We start from the raw sequence: 24,138 nt of genomic DNA on the forward strand, positions 1-24,138 counted from the left end.
CCTCCCTCCTCTTGCTTACCACACTGTTCCTTCTCTGCTTTCTTTCTTCTTCCTTTTCTCTTCCTTCCTCCTCTGCCTTCTTCTTGCTTCTTCTTCTGCCTTCCTTCTCTGCTTCTTGCTTGGCCGTTTCAAGTGCTTCAACCAACCTCTGCAAGCAACTCTTTTCATCTTCCTCCATTGACTTGGGCATCAGATTCTCAGCTACATCAGCAGGTGTCATCTCCGTCTCTCCTTCAGCAATTCCTCAATTCTGGGAACAAATCGTGGGTTTCGATATCCAAGTAATTCCATGCAAGCACCTTGAATGCTTCGAAGCAACAATAGGACAATTCGATGTGCTTGTCCATGCGTCCTCTCCTGATGATAAGCAGGATCAAGCTTGTCCACAAAATTGGTTGTGAACACGATGATCCTCTCTCCCTCCACAGAAGACCAAATCCCGTCGATGAAATTTAACAACCGAGAGAGTCACCTTACTTGTCTTTTTCCTTCTCTTCCTCTCTTCCTTCTTGATCGGTCTTTGGGTTTTGTCGTCCTCGTCGTCCTTGGTTTCTTTTGGCTTCTTCTTCCTTTGCCCGGTAAGATCAAGAGAGCAATCAATGTCCTCGATAACCATAATCGATTTACTGGGCGTTTCGATCAATAACTTCCTGAGCTCCGTGTTGTCCTTCACCGCCGTCAATTCCACATCATAGATATCGTAGTTCAGGAAATTAGCCATCGCCGCAATCATCGTAGACTTGCCGGTCCCAGGAGGACCATAGAGTAAATACCCACGCTTCCATGCCTTGCCGATCTTCGCGCGTAGTAGTTCTTGGCATTTCGGAACCTAACAGGTCCTTTAGAATCTCGTCCTTCTTCTTGGGATGTAAAGCGAGAGTTTCAAAAGTTGCAGGGTGCTCAAAACGACATGGCTCCCACTTGGTGCTCTTGTAGCCCGTGCCAGCCACTGCTCGGATTGTTTGTGTAAAGCCTGAGTTGCCTGTTTCTGGAGGCAATGGCCTTACCTTCATCCAACACGTGCCTGAGGTACTTAGTAGTGATGAGATCGCGATGACGGCGGTGAAAAGCGAGAGTGAAGAACCTCCGGTCATCGGAAGCAGGGTAGAAAGAGAAGGACTGTGACTTGGGAGTGATCTTGTTGGAGACCCACCGTAGCTTAACCCCTTCAAACTCATCGGTGATCTCTTCGTTGTCGTCGAGGCTGAGCATGAGAGGGGTCTGGCTGTTCTTGACGACTTCGGCTTTGAGCCTATTGGCTCGCTGTGAGGAGTTGCCGCTGAGATAGGTTTGGATGGCGGTGAAAGCTTCGCTACGCTTGAGGCGTTCGCCGGTAAATTCATTGAAGGTGATGTAGACATAGGGAGAGACAAGGGAGGTGAGTTTGTTGGTGTAAGATCGAAGATGGTCGCGAAGCGGCGGAGGGAAGAACTTATCAAACATGGCGTAGAGGAACATGACGGTGGCGGTGACTGAGCCCAATTGAGCCCATACTGTCGTCATCTCCATCTTCCGACGTCCTTTCTGTGTCAGCCTCTTTCTCTCAGTTCAACAAGAAATAATGTTGTTTGTGAATAGTTGTGACGGACGCTTCACTCATATCCTTAACAATGCGCCTTTGAAGCCATTTATCTCTCTAATTTATAAGCATTTTTTCGAATGGAAGATATTTTATTCAAATATATACAAAGGCAGTACAACCAAAACGGAGGAAACCAAAGAGAGCTAACTCATACGAAGCCTCGTCCTGAACTCTCTAGCCTGCATGGTATGATGAGCTAAGGAGAGGACTTCGTTTACAGGACGGTGACTTCGGATTGACTCGTTACAGAATAAAGTCCTGTTCCTTGCTCCCCAGAGCTTCCACACAGAGTTCCAAAAGCTGTGCACCAAAGATGATTCGGGGATGTAGCTTTGAGGTTCCCCTGCAGCCAATCTTCAAATGGGGTGTTAAAGAAGCGGTGCTGGAGGGGTCCGGGAATAATTAGGCTCCAACAGCTTCTAGCCATATGACAGTCTCTTAAGATGTGGTTTATGTCTTCCGTCGCTTCGTCGCATATCTCGCAGGTATCATCCTGGGTCATGTGCCTTCTCATTCGAACCTGATTAGTCAGGAGCTTGTTCTTAAGCACGAGCCATAGAAAGGTGCGTATGCGCTGCGATCCTGGCCATTTCCATGCAAGTTTCCAAGTGGTGCTTGCCTCATCCCAATCATCTTGTTTAAGTAAACGGTACGCTGACCTTGTAGTAAAAACACCCCTGCTGTCCATATGCCAGAAGCATTTGTCTGGTTCAGCACTGGATCTTGGTGGGCCAATATCCTCTATTTGCCGGATTATATCTGAAGGAAGTAGGTGCTTGAAAGCGTTCCAGTTCCAATTCCCTCCTTCTGTGGTGAGGCTGGCGACGGTTTCTTTTTCCTGCTCATCACCAATGGGCGTGAAGGCTAGTTGTGCTAAGGGTCCAAGGTCTCCAACCCAATGATCTGTCCAAAAGCGGGTTTCTTTACCATTTCCAATCTTCCATTTGATTCCCATATCTAGTTCCGTCCAGAGGTTTGATAGGCTTTTCCAAAGATACGAAGCGCTTGAAGTGATGCGTCCTCTGTTTTTCTCCCACCCATATTCGGCTCTTAAGATTTGAACCCAGTAAAGATGTGGTTGTGTTCGAATTGCATGGGTTATTTTCATAAGAAAAGCAGAATTCTGATCCGTAAGATCGACTAATCCGCTGCGTCCACATTCCTTTGGCTAGCACATGGTATTCCAGTTGACTAGACTTATACCTCGCTGCTGTGCAGTAGAGCCCCATACTGGACTCTGTCTTCCTTGGAGGCTACTCCGAGTCTGAACACTCCCGGGTTCCTTGGAGGCTACTGTGGTCGTTCTAAATTTATTTATTTATTTTGTGCTACCTAACCGGCCGACCCAACCTCTGAATTTAGGATAAATTAATTAGTTTTGATTGTCTATTGCTCTATAAAAAATGCGTTATTTTTTAAAAATATCCTCCTTTTAAGTATTTATATTAAAATAAGAATAGACGAAGTATTAAGTATGATAGATGAAGGTAGAAGCTAAATTACAAATTTACAAATATCAAAAATTAATTAATTTCATTATTTCTAAGAAACATGTGGGGATTACCTTAAAACATCCCTTCTTGTAATTTGTATGAAAACTACTTTTAAATATAAAAATATTATTAATATGCATAATCAATAAGAAGGATTTATTAATAAAATATTGATTGTGGGGAAAAAAAAGTGAAATCAACACCATTGATTTAATAAAATATTAAATATGAGGGATGAAGAAAATTACCTTCAAATAGTGATATATTTAATGTTACGTATTGGTATGAGAAAGAGAGGTAAAAAATTAAATGGAAGCATTACAATAAGGTCCCAATAAACAAAATAATTACCAGCAAGGTTTGAAATTTATCATTATTGACTAGTCTATTATCATTAGGATTTTTTAGTAAATATGTTCTCTATTTGGGATTTAATAACAATTCTACCAAATTAAAATTTTACTTGTAATATCAAAATAAAATTTCAAGTCTAATATTTAAAACAAAAGAAGAAATTAGAAGTTGAGAACTGAGAAGTATTTTATAGTAAAATATATTTCTCTGGTTCTATTTATGAGATACTTGCAACATATTTCACATAAATTAAGAAAAAACTTTAAACTAGATTAACTTTCCATTAAAATATAATAACTTTTCAACTTTACTTTTATTTATTACATACATTTTTTAAAAAATAACTATTTACATTATAATAAATAAAAAATAAAATAACATATTCATATTAAAAATTTAATTAATTGACTTATGAATAGGATAATTCTTTTTCTTTATCCTATAAACAAAATCAGAGGAGTATCATGCTTCATTGAAGCTCAACCAATCAAACCAAAGCCCAACTGACTTATTATTTCTTTGCCCTGCGATTGAAACTAGTTTTTCTGAATGATTATGATGTGATCAATTGCATGGTCTTGACTCCCCGCACGTCGTAATATACCACCAGCAGTTTTTAAATTTTAAATCCCCTTGCATCTGTGTGGTCCCTTTCGCGGACGGCTAGCCTGCCATCTCTGACCGACCATTTGCGCATCACTTTTAGTTAACACATGAGGCCCAAAAACACTTGCAGTGCAGGGTACATTTTATTTCAAAAAATTCCCAATATTATTTTGCTTAATTTATTTTAATAAATTAATTTCAAGGCTCACCCAGCCAATTTTCCAAAAGTAAAATTTTTAATTTTTATTTTCTGTAAAGCCATTTCATAATATCATGAGTGAAAAATAAACATTTCAATATTTTGATATTTATAAATAAATATAAATTATCTATTGTTAAAAACTTTTACATCGCATGCAAGTCGAAGTTTTGGTTTTGAATTACAATTAAATTTAACAAAACAATACATTTTTACCTCAACTTGAACGAAAAAATATTTATTTATTCAAAAAATTTATTTTTTCGGGGGTACGATTTCAAAAAGTTGTCCAAAGAATCAAAACACAACGTATTGAAGCGTGAAACGTGGAGAGGAAGAGATGGCGAAAGGAGAGCTTACCGCTCAGCGTCGACGCCGACTTGCCAGTGGCTCCTTGACCCCCACGCCCTTTTTTTTTGACCAAGGCTCCTTAACCCTTAGGTCCCGTTTGGTAGGAAGCATTGAAAATGAGGGATTGAGATTGAAATTATAATTGAAAAAAATCATTAAAATAATACTTAGCATGAGTAATTATTTGTTATATGGGATTAGGCAAACCCATAAAGGTAGGATTGGGGAATACCACTTCCCTCCATGGTATTCTCCAATCTCACATATATGGCTTTGGCTAATCCCATATATCAAACAATCTTTTATACTAAACACTCTCTTGATAGATTTTCTCACTTGTAATCCCAATCCCAATCCCTCATTTTCAATGCTTCCTACCAAACGCAGCCTTAAGGTTTGAAGAACGGGGGCCGGGAAAAAAATACCAAGAGACATAAATTAGTAATAGTTGAAAAAATTGACGAAAAATCAAAATTTAAATTTACGCACAGTTTTATAAATTTACCATCACTTTCCCCTATAGAGTAGCAATCGATCATCGTTAATGTAAAAGATAAACATTCTAATAAAGATAAATCAGTTAGTCCCTAAATCTTATACAATTATTGAGTTTACGTCTAGTTTGTTTGTTTATTTATTTTAATTAGGAAAGTTGGAATTTTTAGCCACTGTCGACGCCCTATTTTATCTTTGCCACCTAAGGAGGTACGCAATAACATAATGTATTACTTTCAATCTTTAATACAAGGTTAGTTTAACATTCAATTTAATTATAAATATAAGATATTAATCTATTTTTTTTCATATTTATTTATTTTTTCCTCATGATAATTATTGTCAAAGTTTCACATGTTAAATATCCCATCAAATGGTAGTTCTAACTAATACTCCTCCGGTCCTAATTATAAGACCCAATTGACTTATTTGAGGAGATTAAAGAAGTAAGTTAAGTTGGTTATTTATAATAAATAAGTGTTATCATTCCTAAAATATCCTTGCTAATTAAGTATATTGGCTAAAACTATCATTATTAGAAGGATTATCTTGGAAAAAAATGCATAAATATAAGAGACAAAATGGATTGGGTCTTATAATTAGGACCAAATAAAAAGTCAAATTGGGTCTTATAATAAGGACAGGAGGAGTAACATCTATTTATTATAGATAACTAACTTAATAAATTTTTTAAATCTACTTAAATTAGTCAGTTAACTTTTATATTAAGAACCAAAACTAGTATTTTAAAAAAAAATATATAAGAACGCGTTTAATTTGTAATTTTTCAAAAACACCAATCATGATTCTAGAAACACCAGTACCAATGTTTTCACCTTGTGGAATGTAAAACATGAAGAGTCTATGAAGCTGTTTATAATTTTTAAATATTAAACTCATTTCAAAATTTCGTCCCACCCGAACATAGTTTTTTTTTTTGGGGGGTTAAAAGTTACTAGAAGTTACTAATGATAACAGCTTCAAAGAGTTGGCTCTCAAGAATGGAAAGAAGAAGCAGAGGGTGGAGGGACCGGTGCCTTTGGACTCGCTCCCCACCTCTCGATCCAAACGGGTGTTGGGATGAGATGGGAATTGGAGATTGGCTAAAAATTGCAAGTCTAATATTCTAAGCACGATGAGGTGGTAGAGCCTGACGTAAATAGTTTTTAAATCATGATTTATAAAAGAAGGAATAAAGGCATAATAAAAAATTTATCCGGATTTAGGTAAATGTACTTATAAATATAGTTATTCCGCCATGGCGAATCAGACACAAAAGTTGAGCCCGATATCAATCATATATCCAATTTGCCGCCTTAATCCGTCACGGAGCGTGAGTGAGATCCTTCGCCAATCAATACCTTGAAAAGAGGCAAATCAGAAGATTGGTCATGTGGCCAGGTATTGAGAGCTGGAGGGAGGGACGGAGAAGAACACTGAGAGGAAGAAGCATTTCCGCCAATTAATGAAAGACCTGGACGAAGCAGATGGTTTTTCAGTTTCCATCAGCCTCATTCTGATAACCAACTTCAAAATGGTGGGTCCTCCATCGGGCTCGGGAGGAGTAATCCGTGAACATTTTTGGAGATCTAAGTTAAGCTCATCAAGTAATTAAGTGAAAAGAGACTTATGTGAGCATATATGCTGGCTAATAAATTATTATTTTTAACAAGGTTTACATATAACACAGTAAATCGTACCAGTTCAATGCATATATTTCACACGGCAAATCCTTAAAGCACCAAACGGATTCATGCACACAGGAAATCATAAATGATTTAATACACTGATTTCACAATCCTAGATAATAAGATAATTGCAGCCAAGATGATTGATGTCTTGCCCCTAATTTCCAGCTGCAAGGAAACCATTTTCTTTCACCCCTTCACCAGATTTTTTTATTATTTTCCATCTCTTTTTCTGGCAACTCTGCCTTCTCTTTCACTTCCTCCTCTGCCTTCTTCTTTCCTTCCTCCTCCTCCTCCTCAGCCTTCTTCTTTGCTTCTTCTTGGCCGTTTCGAGTGCTTCAATCAACCTCCCGAGGCAAGTCTCCTTCTCTTCCTCCTCTGATTTTGGCATTAGATTCTCAGCAACATCAGCAGGAGTCATCTCTGTCTCTCGAAACAGTTCCTCAATTGTTGGGAACAAATGGTGGGTCTCAAGATCCAAGTAATTCCTTGCAAGCACCCTGAATGCTTCGCAGCAACAGTAGGACAGTTCGATGTGCTTATCCATGCGTCCTTTCCTGATAAGAGCAGCATCAAGTTTGTCCACATGATTAGTAGTGAACACGATCACCCTCTCTCCTCCGCAAGCCGACCAAATCCCATCTATAACATTCAACAGTCCTGAGAGAGTCACCTTACTCTCCTTGTTTTCTTCTCCGTCTAAGGCCTTCTTAACAGCGTCTTTGGCTCCCTCCTCCTCTTCGTCTTTCTTCTTCTTCTTCTTTCTCCTTTGCCCGGTGAGGTCAAGAGAGCAATCAATGTCTTCGATCACCACGATCGATTTGTTAGAAGTTTCGATCAGCAGATGTCTAAGCTCTGCGTTCTCCTTCACAGCGGTCAATTCAAGGTCGTAGATATCGTAGTTCAGGAAATTTGCCATGGCGGCGATCATGGTAGACTTACCTGTTCCCGGCGGACCATACAGTAAATAGCCACGCTTCCAAGCCTTCCCGATTTTGGCATAGTACGCCTTTCCTTTCTGAAACTTAACAAGATCCTTCAAGATATCTTCCTTCATCTTGGGGTCCAACGCAAGAGTATCGAAACTCGCAGGATGCTCAAAAACGACATGGCTCCACTTCGTTGCCCTCCAACCGGACCAGTTACTGCTTGCATTGTTGGTGTACAGCTTGAGTTGCCGGTTTCTGGTGGCGATGGCCTTCCCTTCGTCCAACACGTGCTTGACGTAAGAACGAGTGACGACCTCTCGATGACGCTTGTGGAAGGTGAGAATGTAGAAACGCTTCTCGTCGGAAGCAGGATAAACGGAGAACGACTGGTTCTTGACTTCGTGTTTATGAGACCACGATAGCTTGACCCCTTGAAACTCATCGGTGATCTCTTCGTTGTCGTCCATGCTAAGAACCAGTGGGGTGTGGCTGTCCTTGACGACTTCGGCTTTCAGCCTGGAGGCTCGTTCCGAAGAGTGGGCACTGAGATAGGTTTGGATAGCAGTGAAAACTTCGCTGCGCTTGAGACGTTCGCCTTCAAACTCAGGGAATTTGATGGAGATAGAGGGAGAGACGAGGGAGGTGAGTTTTCCGGTGTAGATTCTGATGTGGTGACGAAGAGGAGGAGGGAGGAACCTATCAAACATGGTGTAGAGTAACATGAGGGTGGCCATGATGGAGCCCAATTGGCTCCACATCTTCGCCACAATCTCCATTTTTGATCTATCAGAGTTTGCCTGCTGCTGGATTTGTGTTGAGAGCCGCTGCCACTAAGTATGTTTATATAGCAAGAGTGAAGACGCAATATATCATTATTATTAATTAATAATCAGAGAATTGCCAACTAGTTGCCTCCCAGCATTTCGAGCCACTTTCCTCCACCGAGTGAGTTCACATATTTTTCATTTTGTTTGTTTATCTATGATTCTCCTCTTAATTAAATACTCCTCATAAATAAAAATTTTTATATGTACGTGCACGATTTATTATATTTACGACATTTCATCACTCTCTTCTACTGCTACACCGTGTGAGGGAGAAAAAGATACATGAGGAATTTGACTTGGCGGAAAAAAAATATCCTTAGTATAATATACTACCTCCGGTCCTTAATATAAAATTTTTTTTTACTTTTATTTTAGTTCTAAATATAAGATCTCAATTCACTTTGTTTATCATATTTATGTATTTTTTTTCCAAGTTAGTCCATCTAACAATAGTAGTTCTAACCAATACACTTGATTAGCAAAGATATTTTTAGAAAGACTACATCTATTTACTACAAATAACTAATTTAACTTATTTTTTTAATCTTTTCAAATTAGTTATCTAATTCTTATAATTAGTACCGGAGTTAGCACCTCCCATGCATAAATTTCATTCGCTCGCTCTGCTCTATGCTCATGATATGCAAAAGTAATTATTTATATATGGTGAAACGAGCCGAATGCTCCCTCTCTTGAATTGCAGACCTTCAGCATTCCCTCTGGGTGCAAGAGGTTCATTACTGTTTCCTCCGGTCATGAAAATTTCAATACAAATAAATGAAATTTTTGAAACGTCTCTAGTTCCTTTGACTACATGTTTTCCATGCTCATAGAAACTGGAGAGAGCGAGGAACATTTTCCCCACTTTTTTTCTTTTGGCCAAAAAAAAAAAGAAGAAAAAGTGAAGTTTCTTTGCTTCTGTTCCCCCCCCCCCCAAAAAAAAGTTAGCCACGATGGATCGGCTTCTCAAGAAGTAGAATGGCTGGGTGCTTTACAAGTTTATATCATCGTTGTCTTTCATTTCAACAACACAAATTTAGATTAATATGGTCTTCTTTTTATATTATTATTTGGCCGCCTTCAGCTTTAACTTCTGTCTTGTTTCAGATGATTACATGCATGGACTGAGAGGGGCACATGCTTGTGGAAAAGAAAAACTCGCTTGTGGAAGAAGCAAATTATTCAAGCAAGGTCTAGTCAGCATATATACATTGAAAATGACTATTTTATGAAGAATAAGCACGCGCCAAATAGTTTATATATATGGGTGGCTTGGTTTCCTGATGAAATAAAGTTCAAGTGCATGCTATGTATACATGGAGGTGCATGTTTCCTTCAGTCAAGCCACCCATACATGTTTCTAGATATGTCCTTATTAATGAAGAGAATAAGTAAAGAATGTAATAAATGAATTAAAAATATATATATGGAGATAAAATTAGGAAAAAAAACTCATTAAATACTTAGACAAAAATAAATACTAGCTTATAAAAAAAAATTTTTTTATAATAGAGTTTAGTTTGTATTTTGAACCGGATGGAGTAATAATGAAACATAAAAGCTGGGGAAGAAGGAGTGGATGACGTGGACACGTGGTGATGTCTGTGGATGCGGGTGATACCCCTTGAAATGGTTCTCATCATGCGTGATTCTATTTCCATGTAGTATCATAGATGCATATTTGAAGTTTCTGCTACCAGATGCTTTATAAACTAAACTGGCGCTGGATCAGTATTTCAAAATGAGTCTACGCCTGGTCTCATCCAATATACAAATAAATTATTTAATGTGTTCCACCCAGTCGGATGCCAGGCATCTCAATACGTGTGATCAAACATGTTCCGCAACATTCTTATCCCTTCGTCCATCACATCTTAACGCAATCTTGTCTATCCGAATGCACACATACGTAGCAGATTTACGTTTTAAAAAAAGCAAATCCCGAATGTTTATTTCCTTCTAGTTAACCCAATATAACTTTTTATTCTTAAAATTTAGACTCGTTTTGATTTTGATCCCAGTCTAGTAAATTTCAAACCCGTGGTTTTAATCCATAAAATTTAGTTCTTTTTAAATTATTAGTCATCAGAGTTGTAATGACGTTGAAATCTGTTAAAATATCGTAAATAATATTAAAATAATGATGTGAAATCACCATGTAATACCGAACCGGATCGCGGATGACATGAAAAGAAAGAACATGTCCTTAAAACATAATCTAGAAAATAATTATTACTTTTCGTTTTGGTCCTCACCAAATGAGTCGTCGGGAACCGTGGTCTTTGTCGTTTTGTTCCTTTTCCACTTTTCCACTAGCCTCGTGTCTGGACGGTTTGAACGCCTACCGGACGTCGGAGCAAAACGTGACACAATAATTGCAATTTTAGACAAAGGAAACATATAAGGAGACTACGACTCCGCGAGAGTGACGGACTGTACGCAAATAGGACTGAGAAGCTTCAAAGGCAAAGAACAGGGCCTGAAGTTCATAGGCCATAGGCTGAGCCCAATGGAGCTGAACTGACTATACCATGCCTATGCGCCTATACTGGACCATTGCTCACTTATTATTCTTCCTCCCTCGTCACTCCTGAGCTTTGACAGGGGCCACGGACACCACTTGTTTGAGTGAAGGAAATAGAAAACTTTAAAAGCATCCAAAAATGAAATACAACTCGGACTTAAGTACTGGCAACCCCAAGGAGCTGGAGCTGTGCTGGAGACGTGATCAAGTAACCGTATTGTTCGGGGAATGAAGACACAGGAGAAGCAGTGTTAGAGAACTGATGACGACCGAGGCGAAGTTGGGCTCCACAAGAAAAGGGAGATAGGAAGCAGGAGCAGGTAACCCTACGCCCATTTGCAACACTCCACCTCCCATGCTAAATATTATATTACCCCTCCGGTCATTCATATAGGACTTTATTGTTAGGTTAGTTTTGATCTTAAATATAAGATTTATTTCTTATATTTATTAATTTTTTTTAAATTATCCATATGGATATTTTCTCAATCATAATCAAGTAACAGAGAAAAATGGGGTATTAATAAAGATGATTATGATATTTTAGTAAAAACATGTTACATGTCTTATAATTAACTAACTTATCTAACTTCCTTAATCTAATCAAATTAGTTAAATAGATCTTATATTAAGGACCGGAAGAGTAAAACTATTGCATCTATTATTTAATATAATAGTTAGTTTCATATTTAATTTAATCTTAAATATCAAATTATAATCCACTTTGTTTTTCATATTTATCTTTTTTTCCCTATGACAATCTTTGTAGCCGCTGCACATGTTAAATGTTTTATTAAATAATAATTTTAGTTAACACATATGATTAGTAATAGTATTTTAGAGAGAACGATACATATTTATTACAAATAATTAACTTAACTAATTTTTTAATCTATTTAAACTAATTAACTAGTTTTTATATTAAAAATAGAAGATAATAATTTATCATAAATTACAAACTAGTTCTCGAAGATAGCATGAGACAAAACTCTAACAATAAATATTTGACCAACAGATTAAACAGTCAAATGGAGGGCTTATATGCGTTTAAGCCCATATCTCGCTGGGAATAATTGACAAGAATTACTTCTTTCAACTGTAAATGTAGAATCTTAATATATATTTATCTTTGAAATTCATCTAACGATGAGGTATCATTTATGACAAAACGTAGCAGCGGGTGCAAGCTATGGCCTTTGGTGGCTTGGTCGCTCGCTGCCTTGCTCCCACTCTGCTCACCAAACCTCTTCAAAACCCAAGCCTTCCATGATAATAGCTGGCTGGCCTCCATTAGCTTGCCCAAAACCCTGCCATTTTTGCTGTCATTGTATCAGGCGTGCCTGCGTCCTCCCTAGTCCCTATATCCGCCCATTCCTGGGTTTGTCCTGGCCCAACCTAGTACCTACCACATCCCTTCCTCCCATCACCACCTCTTCCTCTTTGATAACTCATCTATACGATCGAAATGAATTAATGCTTGACACAATTAGTCCTTTTGGATAGGGTTTACATAATTTTAAAGAATCTGTTTTGTTTTAGAGAAAAGGAAATGTGTTTGTTTAGAAAATCTCAAGCCTCGTCCTCGTAACTAGGGTCTCTCTTGGACTCTTCCTGTTGGTTGTCCGCTTGTCCCTCTCTCGTCCCGTGTTTTGTCACGATGCTGTAACATTTTCCGGGGCACTGCTTCACACGGACTCCTCCCCTGACCCACTTCACTCCTTGGGTCCATCACCCTTCATTCTCCCAAATTCAAATTTCCACACCTACTTGTTCTTCAATTTTTTACAAGGATATGCTTTTTTTGAGCAATGTTAAAGCTTGATCTCTTTGGTAATGAATCTCTCCCAAGAATAAAATAATTTTTGGGGCAAAAAGTTCGAGTTCTGTGCATCGGAGTCCAAGTTTTTTTAACCCTCTTCTTGGTCCCCATGTTCACCTAGCATCATTGGCGCCCACGTCTTTCTCTCTCTTTGACCACCTTGACCGCCTCCGTTTTTATATAACCCTCATCTAACACCCTGTGAACCAGTAGCCTCTTCTGGGTCATGGACGAGACACTTGGTAATGATGCCGAGAACATCAATTCTGATTCTCTCGTCTGCTCCCTCCAAGATCCTAGCGTTAGCAAGATGAGCAATAATAGCAATGTTGAGTCTCAAAGCAGCACAGAATCCAACAGTTATGACGAAAGTTACAAGAGCAGCTCCAGCTGTATGAGCAATTACTCTAACAGTTGTGATGCCGATGATTCAAGTCTTAGGAGCTTTTGCCCTTGCAAGCCTCACAAAGGCAACGATATTCGATGGGATGCCATACAGTTCGTGAAAGCTAAGTACGGAGATTTGGGTTTGGGACACTTCAGGCTATTGAAGAAGCTGGGTTTTGGGGACATTGGGAGCGTGTATCTGGCCGAGCTTAAAGGGAAGGGTTGTCTCTTCGCAATGAAGGTCATGGATAAGGCAAAGTTGACTGCGAGGAGAAAGATGTCTAGAGTCCAGACTGAGAGGGACATTTTGGGTTCCTTGGACCACCCTTTCCTTCCCACCCTTTATTCTCATTTCCAAACAGAGAAATTCTCTTGCTTGCTTATGGAGTTCTGTAATGGTGGTGATCTTCACGTCCTCCGCCAGCGCCAGCCAGGCAAGCATTTCACAGAGCAAGCTGCAAGGTCAGTAGAAGAACGTGGTACATTCTGTTTAATTTGTTATCCAGTGACGTGAAAAACCAATCTATGCGAAAATGGGAAAATTTATGTTCCAAGTTTTTGTCTTTGCAGGTTTTACGCTTCTGAAGTTCTTCTTGCTCTTGAGTATCTCCACATGATGGGGGTGGTATACAGGGACTTGAAGCCCGAGAATGTACTGGTTCGGGAGGACGGTCATATCATGCTCTCTGATTTTGATCTATCATTAAGATGTTGTGTGAGACCTACCCTTGTTCAGTCCAACGAGGAACCGTCTTGTCGGGTTTCTTCCTACTGTGTCGAGCCATCTTCGTGCATAGACCCATCTTGCAAGCTATCTGTTTGTGTGGAGCCTTCGTGCCTGCAGTTGCAGCCTTCTTGCTTCAAACCCCATGTTTTCAATTCTAAAAAGACGAAGTCAAGGAGTGCTAAACAAAATTCAACAAACCCAGATTCATATCCTATGCTTATTGCTGAGCCAACCAACGCTCGCTCTATGTCATTTGTTGGGACTCATGAATATCTAGCCCCGGAGATTGTAAGAGGCGATGGACATGGTAGTGCTGTGGATTGGTGGACATTTGGTATTTTCTTGTATGAGTTGTTGCATGCGAAGACACCATTTAAGGGCAATGGAAACCGAGAGACACTATTCAACGTTGTTGGGCAGCCTCTTAAGTTTCCTGAAGGATCGAACATCAGTTTTGCTGCTAAGGATTTGATAAGAGGATTGCTTGTGAAAGACCCAAAGAAGAGGCTTGGGTTTCAGAGAGGTGCCTCTGAGATCAAACAACATCCTTTCTTTCAAAGTGTTAATTGGGCTCTAGTTCGTAGCAACCAACCCCCACTGATCCCAAAACCACTAGATCTTGCAGTTTTGAATGAGACTTTGAAGCCGTCAGTGCCAGTTAATAACAAAGGAAACTCTGATAATTCGGATAGGTCTTCAGGTCCTTACTTGGAGTTTGAATTTTTTTGATGTACATTTGTTGGCATTCCATTTAGTTTCATTCCTCCAGTCTGTTCCTTCACGTGATTTTCTTTCTTGTGTGTTGTAATAAAGTTATGATTCTGGCTAAATGAGAAGAAACGAAGAAATAGGTATCACAACCCACAAGAACAATTAGTTCATGCACAAACACTTTCTGACAATGCACGAGGAAAATGAAAGAAAAAGAAAAAGCAAAAACAAAAGGAGGAGGCGAACTTTTGCCTGTGTTTGTCTGATGCGTGAAATTGTGAGAACTGAATAGATTTGTGCAAGACTTTTAGCCCAAAAAAAATGTACTTCGTGAAAAGGAAAAATTGAACAAGACCACACACATGGATAAAAGCTACAGTGTTGTGTGGAAATGGCTGCATTTGGGAACGTGAAAATGTAGCGTCTACATCTCACTGATCTGTTACTTTTCTTGTATATTCACTTGAAAAAGTAAGAGGGATGGTTGCTTTTGAATGGTTTCAACTGTTGCTTTATTCCTTTGCAATTACAGCACTTGTTTTATTACGAACATGACGCTTTAATAATTGCATTTCTTTCGCTAGCTGTTGAAGAGGCAATCGATGGTGAGATGATAGAAACAGGAACAGCCTCCCGCAATGATAAATCAGTACTTCACCCAAGACCAAGCTTTTTCCCTTGTCGCTTCATCAATATCCTTTAAATTTATTAATTTCTTTTCTTTTTTTCAAATGACAAGCTCTGCAAATATTCAATTCTTTTTTTAATGGCAAGCTCTACTATTAACGGGTGCATGTAAGAAACCAAATTATGGTTTTGAGAATAATTTTTGAAAAATAGATTTTTGAGAGAATAGATTTTGTAAAAAAGTAATTTTGATAAAGTAAGAATATTTGGATAGTTGTTCAAATTACTAAAAAAGTACAAGTTAATATTATAATCATATAAAAGATAGATTTTATAATATATTTTAATTTGAAAAAATAAAATTGTTAATAATATATTTTTTACCAACATAATTAATAATATATAAGATAATATAATTAATAAATAGTTAATATGTGTATATATTTATAAAATATAAGATTAAATATGTTTATAAAAAAATAATTGATGGGTGTTAAAGTCATATTATCATTAAAATCTATTCTGACAGACTCTCCAATTTGAGTTAGGAGTAGAATAAACTCACTTCTTCTGAAATTATAGTTTTAAGTATAAAACTATGGTTTTTTCAGAATTGTTCCTGTTTGGCAGTTTTTTTTTTTTTTCAAATTATAGTTTGAGGAGACATCCAAACAGAACCTAATTATTTAAAATAGACCTGAGAGCACAATCGTTTACAAATTAAATCAAACAATTAGTGTCTGTACTTTTGAGAGCGAATAAGGAGTAAGTTTTGACCAATATGAAAGGGAGGGCTGATTCAATCACCATATTTCCACGTGACAGCCACCTCACCATTTTATTAGCCCTGACGTCAAAACATGGATGGGGTTAGCTGTCTTTGTTCTGCGTAATTAGAGTGTGTCAACTTCAATAAAATATTTCCTTCAGCTCAAAAACAAAAAACTTCAATAAAATATTTCCATGTTACCGTTTATATAGTCAGAAGCTAGATGTAAAACATGGACTATGGAGGGAATAATTATTTTTTGCAAGAATAGATAAAAGTAAAAATAAAATGAAAAGCAAGCTATTTTTCCGTTCCTGATCAAAGAGGCTTTGGACTGAGTGCCATTGAGGTTCACACAGCAACAAAGAAAAAGAAAGATCAAAATTCAGTGGGGCACGCGTATGTTGTTGCATTGCTTAATCAGATTCCGCACCGAAGAACAATTGCGAAGAAATTCCCCTACTTATTCATTTGCTTTGTTGTACTTGTGTTGTCTTTTTCCGCATATAACTCAAATTGCACTGTTGAACGTTTTGGCTACCTCCCTTCTAAGTTCTAATTAGGTTAGGTTATTTGTATTCTTTTTCATGGATTATCGGCAGTTTCTGGCACTTTCTCTCAGTTTTCTCTGTATTCTCCCTGATCTATCTGTTTCTTCAATTCGATTGCGGAAGTCGGTGGAAGACACGAGCACGTAATTTTACACCTCCTTTTCTATGTTTGTCTACTTGCGCATACGAAAACATGCGAGATAAAACATTAAGTTTCAATTTTTCTCCCCGAATAAAGTCACAATTTGTCCTATATCTTTTGCAGGCGCGGATCAGTGCTTAAATTAAACAAAGAACGTTCTTCAGTGGCGGTTGATCCCGCTCGGGTCACTCAACTCTCGTGGCATCCTAGGTATTTGCTCTTTCCTCTTGTTCTTTCCTTAATTATTAGATTGTAGGCTGCTCTGATTTTACTCTGTTTCTCAATTGTGGCATTCAGAGCTTTTGTATACAAGGGATTCTTGTCTGAGGAAGAATGCGACCATTTGATCCTTCTGGTTAGAGCCTTGTTAATTTTTAAATCTGGTCTGGTCTTTCTTCTATTTATAGCATCCGGAGCGCCAGGACTTAGGACAAATTTGCATGTTTTGATTAAATTCAATGGTTAAAATTGTGGTATTAGGCGAAGGATAAGCTAGAAAAGTCCATGGTAGCGGATAATGAGTCGGGCAAAAGTGTAGCGAGTACAGTCAGAACAAGCTCTGGAATGTTCCTTGAATATGCCCAGGTATGGTTAATTATGGTACCTCTCTTTGTAAGGCTGAACCTGCTAAACATGTGCTTTGTTTTGGTCGTGATGTAGGAGGTGGAGATTTGTTCTTCTTGTAATTATGTTGTAGTAAGAGCAAGATATGTTGCTGTTGTAATTATAATACATGTCAGGAGAAAATAATATGGTTTAGGAAAAAGAAAGAAGTTTTGCTTGTGGTTTTGTTGGAAAGATGGATTCTCAGAATTTATTGATCAGAAAGTAAAACATGAGAGAAACCAGTTTTCTTGTGTTTTGTTGATTTAGGGAGAAGGTGTAGAGATAGACTAGTTGTAGATAAAGTAAAGCATGCGGAAGTGGTATTGGCCACAAAAGGGAACCCCCAAATTGAAATTGCTAGGTGAATGTGCTGACATTCGTTTAACTTCTATTCAACATTATCCAGTCATAATGCTGTTAATCTTCTGATTCTTACATTTACATAAAGTTCGATCAGTTAGCTTTCCTGCAATCTTTACAGATCTCTCCCTTCACCCTTAGGAAGCAAAGATTTACTGTTTCTCATCTGCAAAGATTCACAAGGCAATGGGTGAAATGTTTATCACCTGTATTTTTGGTGGTTCTTCGTTCGTTTTCTTTTCATTAATATAACTTCTGTTGTGTTTTGAGGAAAAAAAATAGGCATATTAAATTTCTGCACAAGATTTTGTTGCAAAGTATCTGTGCTTCCCTGAGCTTTATGTTTTATTTTATTATAGTCATGTGACGAATGCATATTAAATTTATTGAATTTTGATGTCTTACCTTAAAGGATGACGTAGTTTCCCGCATTGAAGAAAGAATTGCTGCATGGACCTTCCTTCCAAAAGGTAATAATGCAACACGGCATTTCGGCAATAATATTTTTATGGTTGATTTTCTCTTTATTTTTGTCTGGTTCCTGTCCTGAAGTTACTTGTGTCATCAGAGAATGGCGAGCCTATTCAAATATTGCACTATGAGAATGGTCAAAAGTATGAGCCACATTTTGATTTTTTTCATGATGAGGTTAATCAGCGAATGGGTGGCCACCGGGTGGCCACTGTGCTGATGTATTTGTCCGATGTTGAGAAGGGTGGGGAGACAATTTTTCCCAATTCTGAGGTGATGAGTTCTTGTGAATTTGATCCTCTGATGGTCCCTTTTCATATCCCACTCCCCACAAATTAAACAAGAGAAAGTAAATTGTTCTCTGTCTGTAGGCAAAGTCGTCCCAGCCAAAGGATGAGAATTGGTCTGAATGTGCTCACAGAGGCTATGCCGGTATGATTTTTTTTTTTTTCCCGGATGGTAGTAACAGACTATAAATGCATTGGGACTTGTTAATGTTATTATGCTTGATTTTGAACATTTCAAACAAGCATGGTTCGAAACTCCTTGTGGGAATTGAGGGGACTGGTTTAGAGCTATAAGTTCAGGTGTGTTTAATGTCGCATGATTACTCTTTTGTCAAAATGATTTTACAAGGCCATTTATGGCCAGTAAGATAACGACATTTTCCTGTTGAAAATCTACACTTGGAAAAGAAAAAATACGAGTTATGATCAATTAAATATTTGGGCTATCAGATAGTTCGCATTTGATAAACCAAATCGATCGTCTTTGTGTGGCTGTCCTCATTTGTTGTAACTTGTCTATTAATGAATAACGTCTTGCCTGCCGTTATCAAAGTGGGCTTACTGCCTTATATTTTGGCGTTTTTACAAATGCAGTAAAACCTGAAAAGGGGGATGCCTTGCTGTTCTTCAGCCTTCATCTGGACGCAACGACAGATCTTAGCAGCTTGCACGGAAGCTGCCCAGTGATAAAGGGGGAGAAGTGGTCAGCAACTAAGTGGATACATGTGGCGGACTATAATAAACCAATAATAAAGCCAAGTGATTCTGGGAAATGTGTGGATGAGAATGAGAATTGCGCAGACTGGGCTAAAGAGGTGAATGTGAGAAGAACTCTCTTTATATGGTTGGAAATGATGCAGCCAGAGGATATTGCAGGAAGAGTTGCAATGTCTGCTCTTCTTAGCGAAAGCCCTTTACGTTTGTAGCTCTCCATCACATCCTGAATTATGATATATTTATATTCACTAACACACTTTTCATGTACATACATAGCATCCATTTTTTTTTGGCTCTTGTCTTGCATTCCCGGCAATAACTTATTTAGCGGTTACTGACCGTTATTTACTCAGCCTGGACTAGCTTTTTCGTCATCGGTTTTGAGACGCGATATGCAGAGTGCATTCATACGACCATCTATTACTCTATTAGTTGCAGTATATTCGGCATATGATCAAAGTAATCACTTTTTTTTTCTTTTTGGGAAAAAAAAAGAAACTGGGAGTGTATGCAAGCCTTTTTCAAAAGCTATTCTCCGTTTCTGGAGAAAACCATGACAAGAGATTGCCAGTTGGGAACATCTTGTAGGTGACCCGTTGCTCAAAACTGTTCAATTTTCTGGTTTAGAAACCCTTTTTTTCCCCCCTGCAAAACAAGAGTTTTAGCTTGAGACCGTCATTTTCTTGATTAAAGTGCGTTAAGAATAGCAATCAAACGGGTCATCTAATTACTCCAAATTGGATGATTCGAAGAAAAACTAAATACAAAAATGTCTGTGATCGAAATATTTTATTGTGCACTAAATAAGTAAAAGATAATGAAGAAGAAAACTAACTAAATTAAATTATAACATAGATAAATAGAACCGAAAGAAAGCATAATCAACTAACAGCTTCCCTAATTATATTCCTAGAGTATCGCGTCACCATATATGATCATCCAACTTATTAACCACTGAACTAATGAATCAATCTTAAGTCTGCATTTGCTATATTTGCAGCTGCCCGTTAAGTAAATGAATTGGAACCAATCAAACATTATAATGACTGACTTAGATTCACAATACTTTTTGGTAGGCTTTCATGTAACAAGGTTGGTGTACAAAAAGGAGACTAATAAAAGAGAAATGAAATAAGGAGCTTGAAGGAGGAGAGAAAAATAATAAGCGAAGCATGGCTACTTTGCAGAGATCATCTTTTTCATTTCGACGACAAGGCTCTTCTGGTCGGATATGGACAACTCAAGCCATCGAATCAAAGAGCGGGAACGGCGTTGCAATCTCCCATGTAAATACTTACAGAAAAGAAAGTGAAACCCTAACACAACCGGAAGAATTGAAAAACGATAAAGTGTTCGATTCAACTGACGATCTCAACAAATCTTTTTCATCACATAAATCTGAAGGTAAGGTGCACAAAAATATTTTGTCTTCCATTTTTGGGCGTTGCATGTGTTAAATATATTCAATCCATGTACATAGTATATACGATGTACGATTCATCATATTTATTGGGATTGTATAGTTTTGGGGTTTATTTTTCTTTTTAGTATGTGCAAATCTGTCAGGTTTTGTCATTTGATTGTGGTCAGAGTTCAATGTTATTGCTCTGCATGATTCTACCACTATTTCATTGTCATTTAGAAAGGGGGAAATACAATTAAGTCCAACAAAAAAAAAATTATTAAAAGGTTCTAACAACAACCTTAACAGTTTATAATGACAAACTTTAGAGCAAGGATGGACAACTTTTTAGATTTGTTTTGTAATTTTTTTTTTCCTTTCCTGGATCTTATTGTAATTCTCTCTTTAAGAAACCAAGGTTACAATGTATACTCACATGTATCGTGTAAAAATCATTATGGTGTATATACATATGTGTATGTGTGTATATAAGGAAAGATGGATATGCTGTCCCAGTTATACTATTTTCAGTTCTCAATATAAGAGCTAATTGACTAATTTAAGTAAATTTAAAAAATAAGTTAAATTAGTTATTTGTACTAAATATGTGTCATTTTTCCTAAAATATCCTTACCAATCAAGTTTATTGACCGGAACTACTATTATTAAAAGAATTATCTTTGCAAAAAATAAATAAATATAAGAGACAAAATAGATTGGAGTTTTAAATTGAGAACTAAAATAAAAATTAAACAATATCTTATAGTAAGGACTGAAGATAGTATTTTACATGTCAGTTAGATCATCCTAGTTTTCTTGAATTTGTTGTGGATATTTTGTTCAATAAAGCATTGCCGGAAATCAGAAGAGTATTATACGCAATGCGATGATAATAGCTTCTTTTTTGGGTTGCCAATGATAGAATGTTGGAATTTTCAACTTGACGGTTTTAATCCTTGAAGCTTTCAAATTCCATGGTCGCAACTCTCTCAACCCTCATCATGTACTTAAAACAGGAGAATACAAATAAGATATTAATGTCAAAAGAGAATACAAACGGAGATATCAATGTTCATGCAGTAATAATAGTCTATGACCGCATTGACTTGGAGTGGATTAATAATCTCTTTCTTTTCTTATCTCTCCAAACCACGAAACACTATTAGCCTGTGTGAATGCATTATTCGAGAAACAAGATTCAATCTTTTAGTTGATGAAGCCCTTTACTTATGTGTCTTTTAATCTTTTGGTTGGAATAAAATTGCCTTTTCTCCCAAAAAAAGAAAAGAAAATACTTTAGCACACCTTAAGTGGTTCTTTCATTTAATAGACAAAACACAAATCATATTCACACTGTGAGTTAGTCGTCTATTTATTTATATAAAATTATTATACCTGTTTCTGCAGATATATATATATATATATATCAAACATTTTCCTTTACATTTTAAAAGCTTATCATTAGATTATATATGATTTTACAATTATTTATTTTTTTTAAGTTTAATTTAATTCGTTTGGACTAAATTTCAATCACTTTTCTTAGTAAAAAGGAAAAAAAAAAAAAAAAAAAAAAATCAATCTGTTTTATTGTTTTATTTAGTTTTGAAGAACTCGGCAAACAAGTTAAAAAAAAAAAAATCCGGGCGTTGGTTGTCGTTTTCCGTCGTTTTATCTTGTTTCGGCAAACGGTCCGAGACAGGCTGGTGTCAGGTCGTGAAATGGCGGGGGCGTCTTCCGCGGCTGAAAGTGGTTGTGCCTCAACACATCGAAACTCCGAAGTTCAACAGCTGGTCTAGCAGCTTAATAAACAGTTTCCCCCCCCCCCCCCCCTTTTCCTGTCCGAACACTTTCGACGTATAACCGCACAAATTTTTCGAGCTATCAGATTCGAGCTCTGGAAATGGCGATTTCGTCGCCTCCAATACTCTCACCACTACTTGTAAATACAAAATCAATTTTGGCTCATTATGTCCTTCATCTCTTCCTGGCGTGGATATTTGCTCCAGACCCACTAATAGGCTATCATCGGCTCTCGTCGTCGTATGTTATCGTAAGTTCGTTTTTGTTACTTTTTTAGTTTCTCCCCGTTCATTTTAAACCTGGTTGGGGTTTTCTATCGACTTCTATGCCCCACCTTAATTAGGCTCTTTTATTCCTTCAATGGTTGTAGAATCGGGTAATGGATTGGCGAGTGAGGAGAAAAGAATCTTACTTGAGCGGTATGGCTACGATGCCGACGAGTTCTTATCTCAAGCTTCCCCTAAGGTATCTTACATCTCTCTTGAATTCTATGCCGAAAAAAGTTTGACATTCGCGTCTTCTACTCTTCTATGAATTTGACGTTTTTGTTCGTGTTCATTTGGTTCCCATTTCCTTTGATTGTGGCTAATTAGTTCAAGAAGAAAAAGGAACAGCCAAAAACGCGGAGAGGGCAGCCCGACTCACCAGAGGACTCTAAGCCTGCGCGGACTACGCATAAGTTGCTTCAGGTACACCTTTGCTTTACTCTTGGAAGTCTCTGAACTTTATCCGTGGATGAAGACCTTGAAATTTTTGTTTTCTAAAAGTGATTAGGTTTGGGATGAAACACGGTTTTAAAAGTGATTTTACGGAATTGGAGCTAAGCATGACAGATGAATTTTGTCTTGTCATCATGTCATGTACTTTCAGACGTTCCAAACACCTCCAAGTATAAAATGAGTTTTGTCTTGATTTACGTTTGATTTACATGAAAACAATGCTTAAAAGTGCTTTTTGTCGTTTTCAAAGACCCCCTAAGTCATAAATTGTAATTGAAGATTCGGCATAGTTATGGCACAGAGAAATAGGATTTTATTTCCATTGTCAATACAGGTTATTGGAGGAAAGGCTCGAAGAAAGAAGTTGCTTTCTCCAAAGGGCATGGATGTGCGGCCCATGATGGAAGTGGTTAAAGGTGCAGCCTTTGACATATTACAGGTGCTAATTCCATGTGTTATATTTATATCCTCTGCACGCTGGCTCAGTTATGAATTATTTGTTGTAATTTTTTTGGTTTGTACATTGTTTGGTGCTGCAACTCTCATTTATGCTTTAAAATCTTAAGGTGGCTGGTGGCTGTCCTGCATCCTTGAGGCCAGGGCGCTGGTTAGACTTGTACAGTGGTACAGGTTCTGTTGGAATTGAAGCACTCAGCCGAGGCTGTTCTGAGGTACCATAAAAGGGTTCTATCACTCTACCCTTGCTGATTCTGATAGTTTGCAGCAATCATTATATTTTTTGCTTGGAATGTCATTTTTTGTGATGAAAAATTTTCAGGTGCATTTTGTTGAGATGGATCCTTGGTTGTATCAGATGTTTTGCGTCCAAATTTAGAGTGGACTGAATTCCTTGATGCTTCAGTCATTCACACTGTACGTGTGGAAAATTTCTTAGAACGTGCAGAGCAATTTGTAGGCATGTACTCTTCCTTTTCCCTTTGAATCTATCTATGCAAGGACACATAACCTATTAGGAATCCACTGCTTTAAAA

At 37.7% G+C, this 24,138-nt stretch overlaps 1 protein-coding gene and 4 pseudogenes across 1 annotated transcript; 3 read left to right on the forward strand and 2 right to left on the reverse strand.

The window, feature by feature from the left end:
• Positions 1 to 218: 218 nt before the first annotated feature.
• Positions 219 to 1,639, reverse strand: LOC114753761 (AAA-ATPase ASD, mitochondrial-like; annotated as a pseudogene).
• Positions 1,640 to 6,965: 5,326 nt separating this feature from the next.
• On the reverse strand, positions 6,966 to 8,649 carry LOC114753756 (AAA-ATPase ASD, mitochondrial-like; annotated as a pseudogene).
• A 4,444-nt stretch (positions 8,650 to 13,093) lies between these two features.
• Positions 13,094 to 14,710, forward strand: LOC114753757 (serine/threonine-protein kinase D6PK-like). Its single transcript, XM_028942471.1, has 2 exons — positions 13,094 to 13,716; positions 13,825 to 14,710. The coding sequence occupies exons 1-2, from the start codon at positions 13,094 to 13,096 to the stop codon at positions 14,708 to 14,710; spliced, it is 1,509 nt and encodes a 502-aa protein (XP_028798304.1).
• A 1,672-nt stretch (positions 14,711 to 16,382) lies between these two features.
• Positions 16,383 to 19,596, forward strand: LOC114753760 (probable prolyl 4-hydroxylase 7; annotated as a pseudogene).
• Positions 19,597 to 22,327: 2,731 nt separating this feature from the next.
• LOC114753758 (uncharacterized) lies at positions 22,328 to 24,066 on the forward strand (annotated as a pseudogene).
• Positions 24,067 to 24,138: the final 72 nt, after the last annotated feature.

Source organism: Neltuma alba, unplaced genomic scaffold, assembly GCF_004799145.2.
Source record: "Neltuma alba isolate B1F8T4 unplaced genomic scaffold, ASM479914v2 tig00008116_pilon, whole genome shotgun sequence".
Lineage (NCBI taxonomy): Eukaryota > Viridiplantae > Streptophyta > Magnoliopsida > Fabales > Fabaceae > Neltuma > Neltuma alba.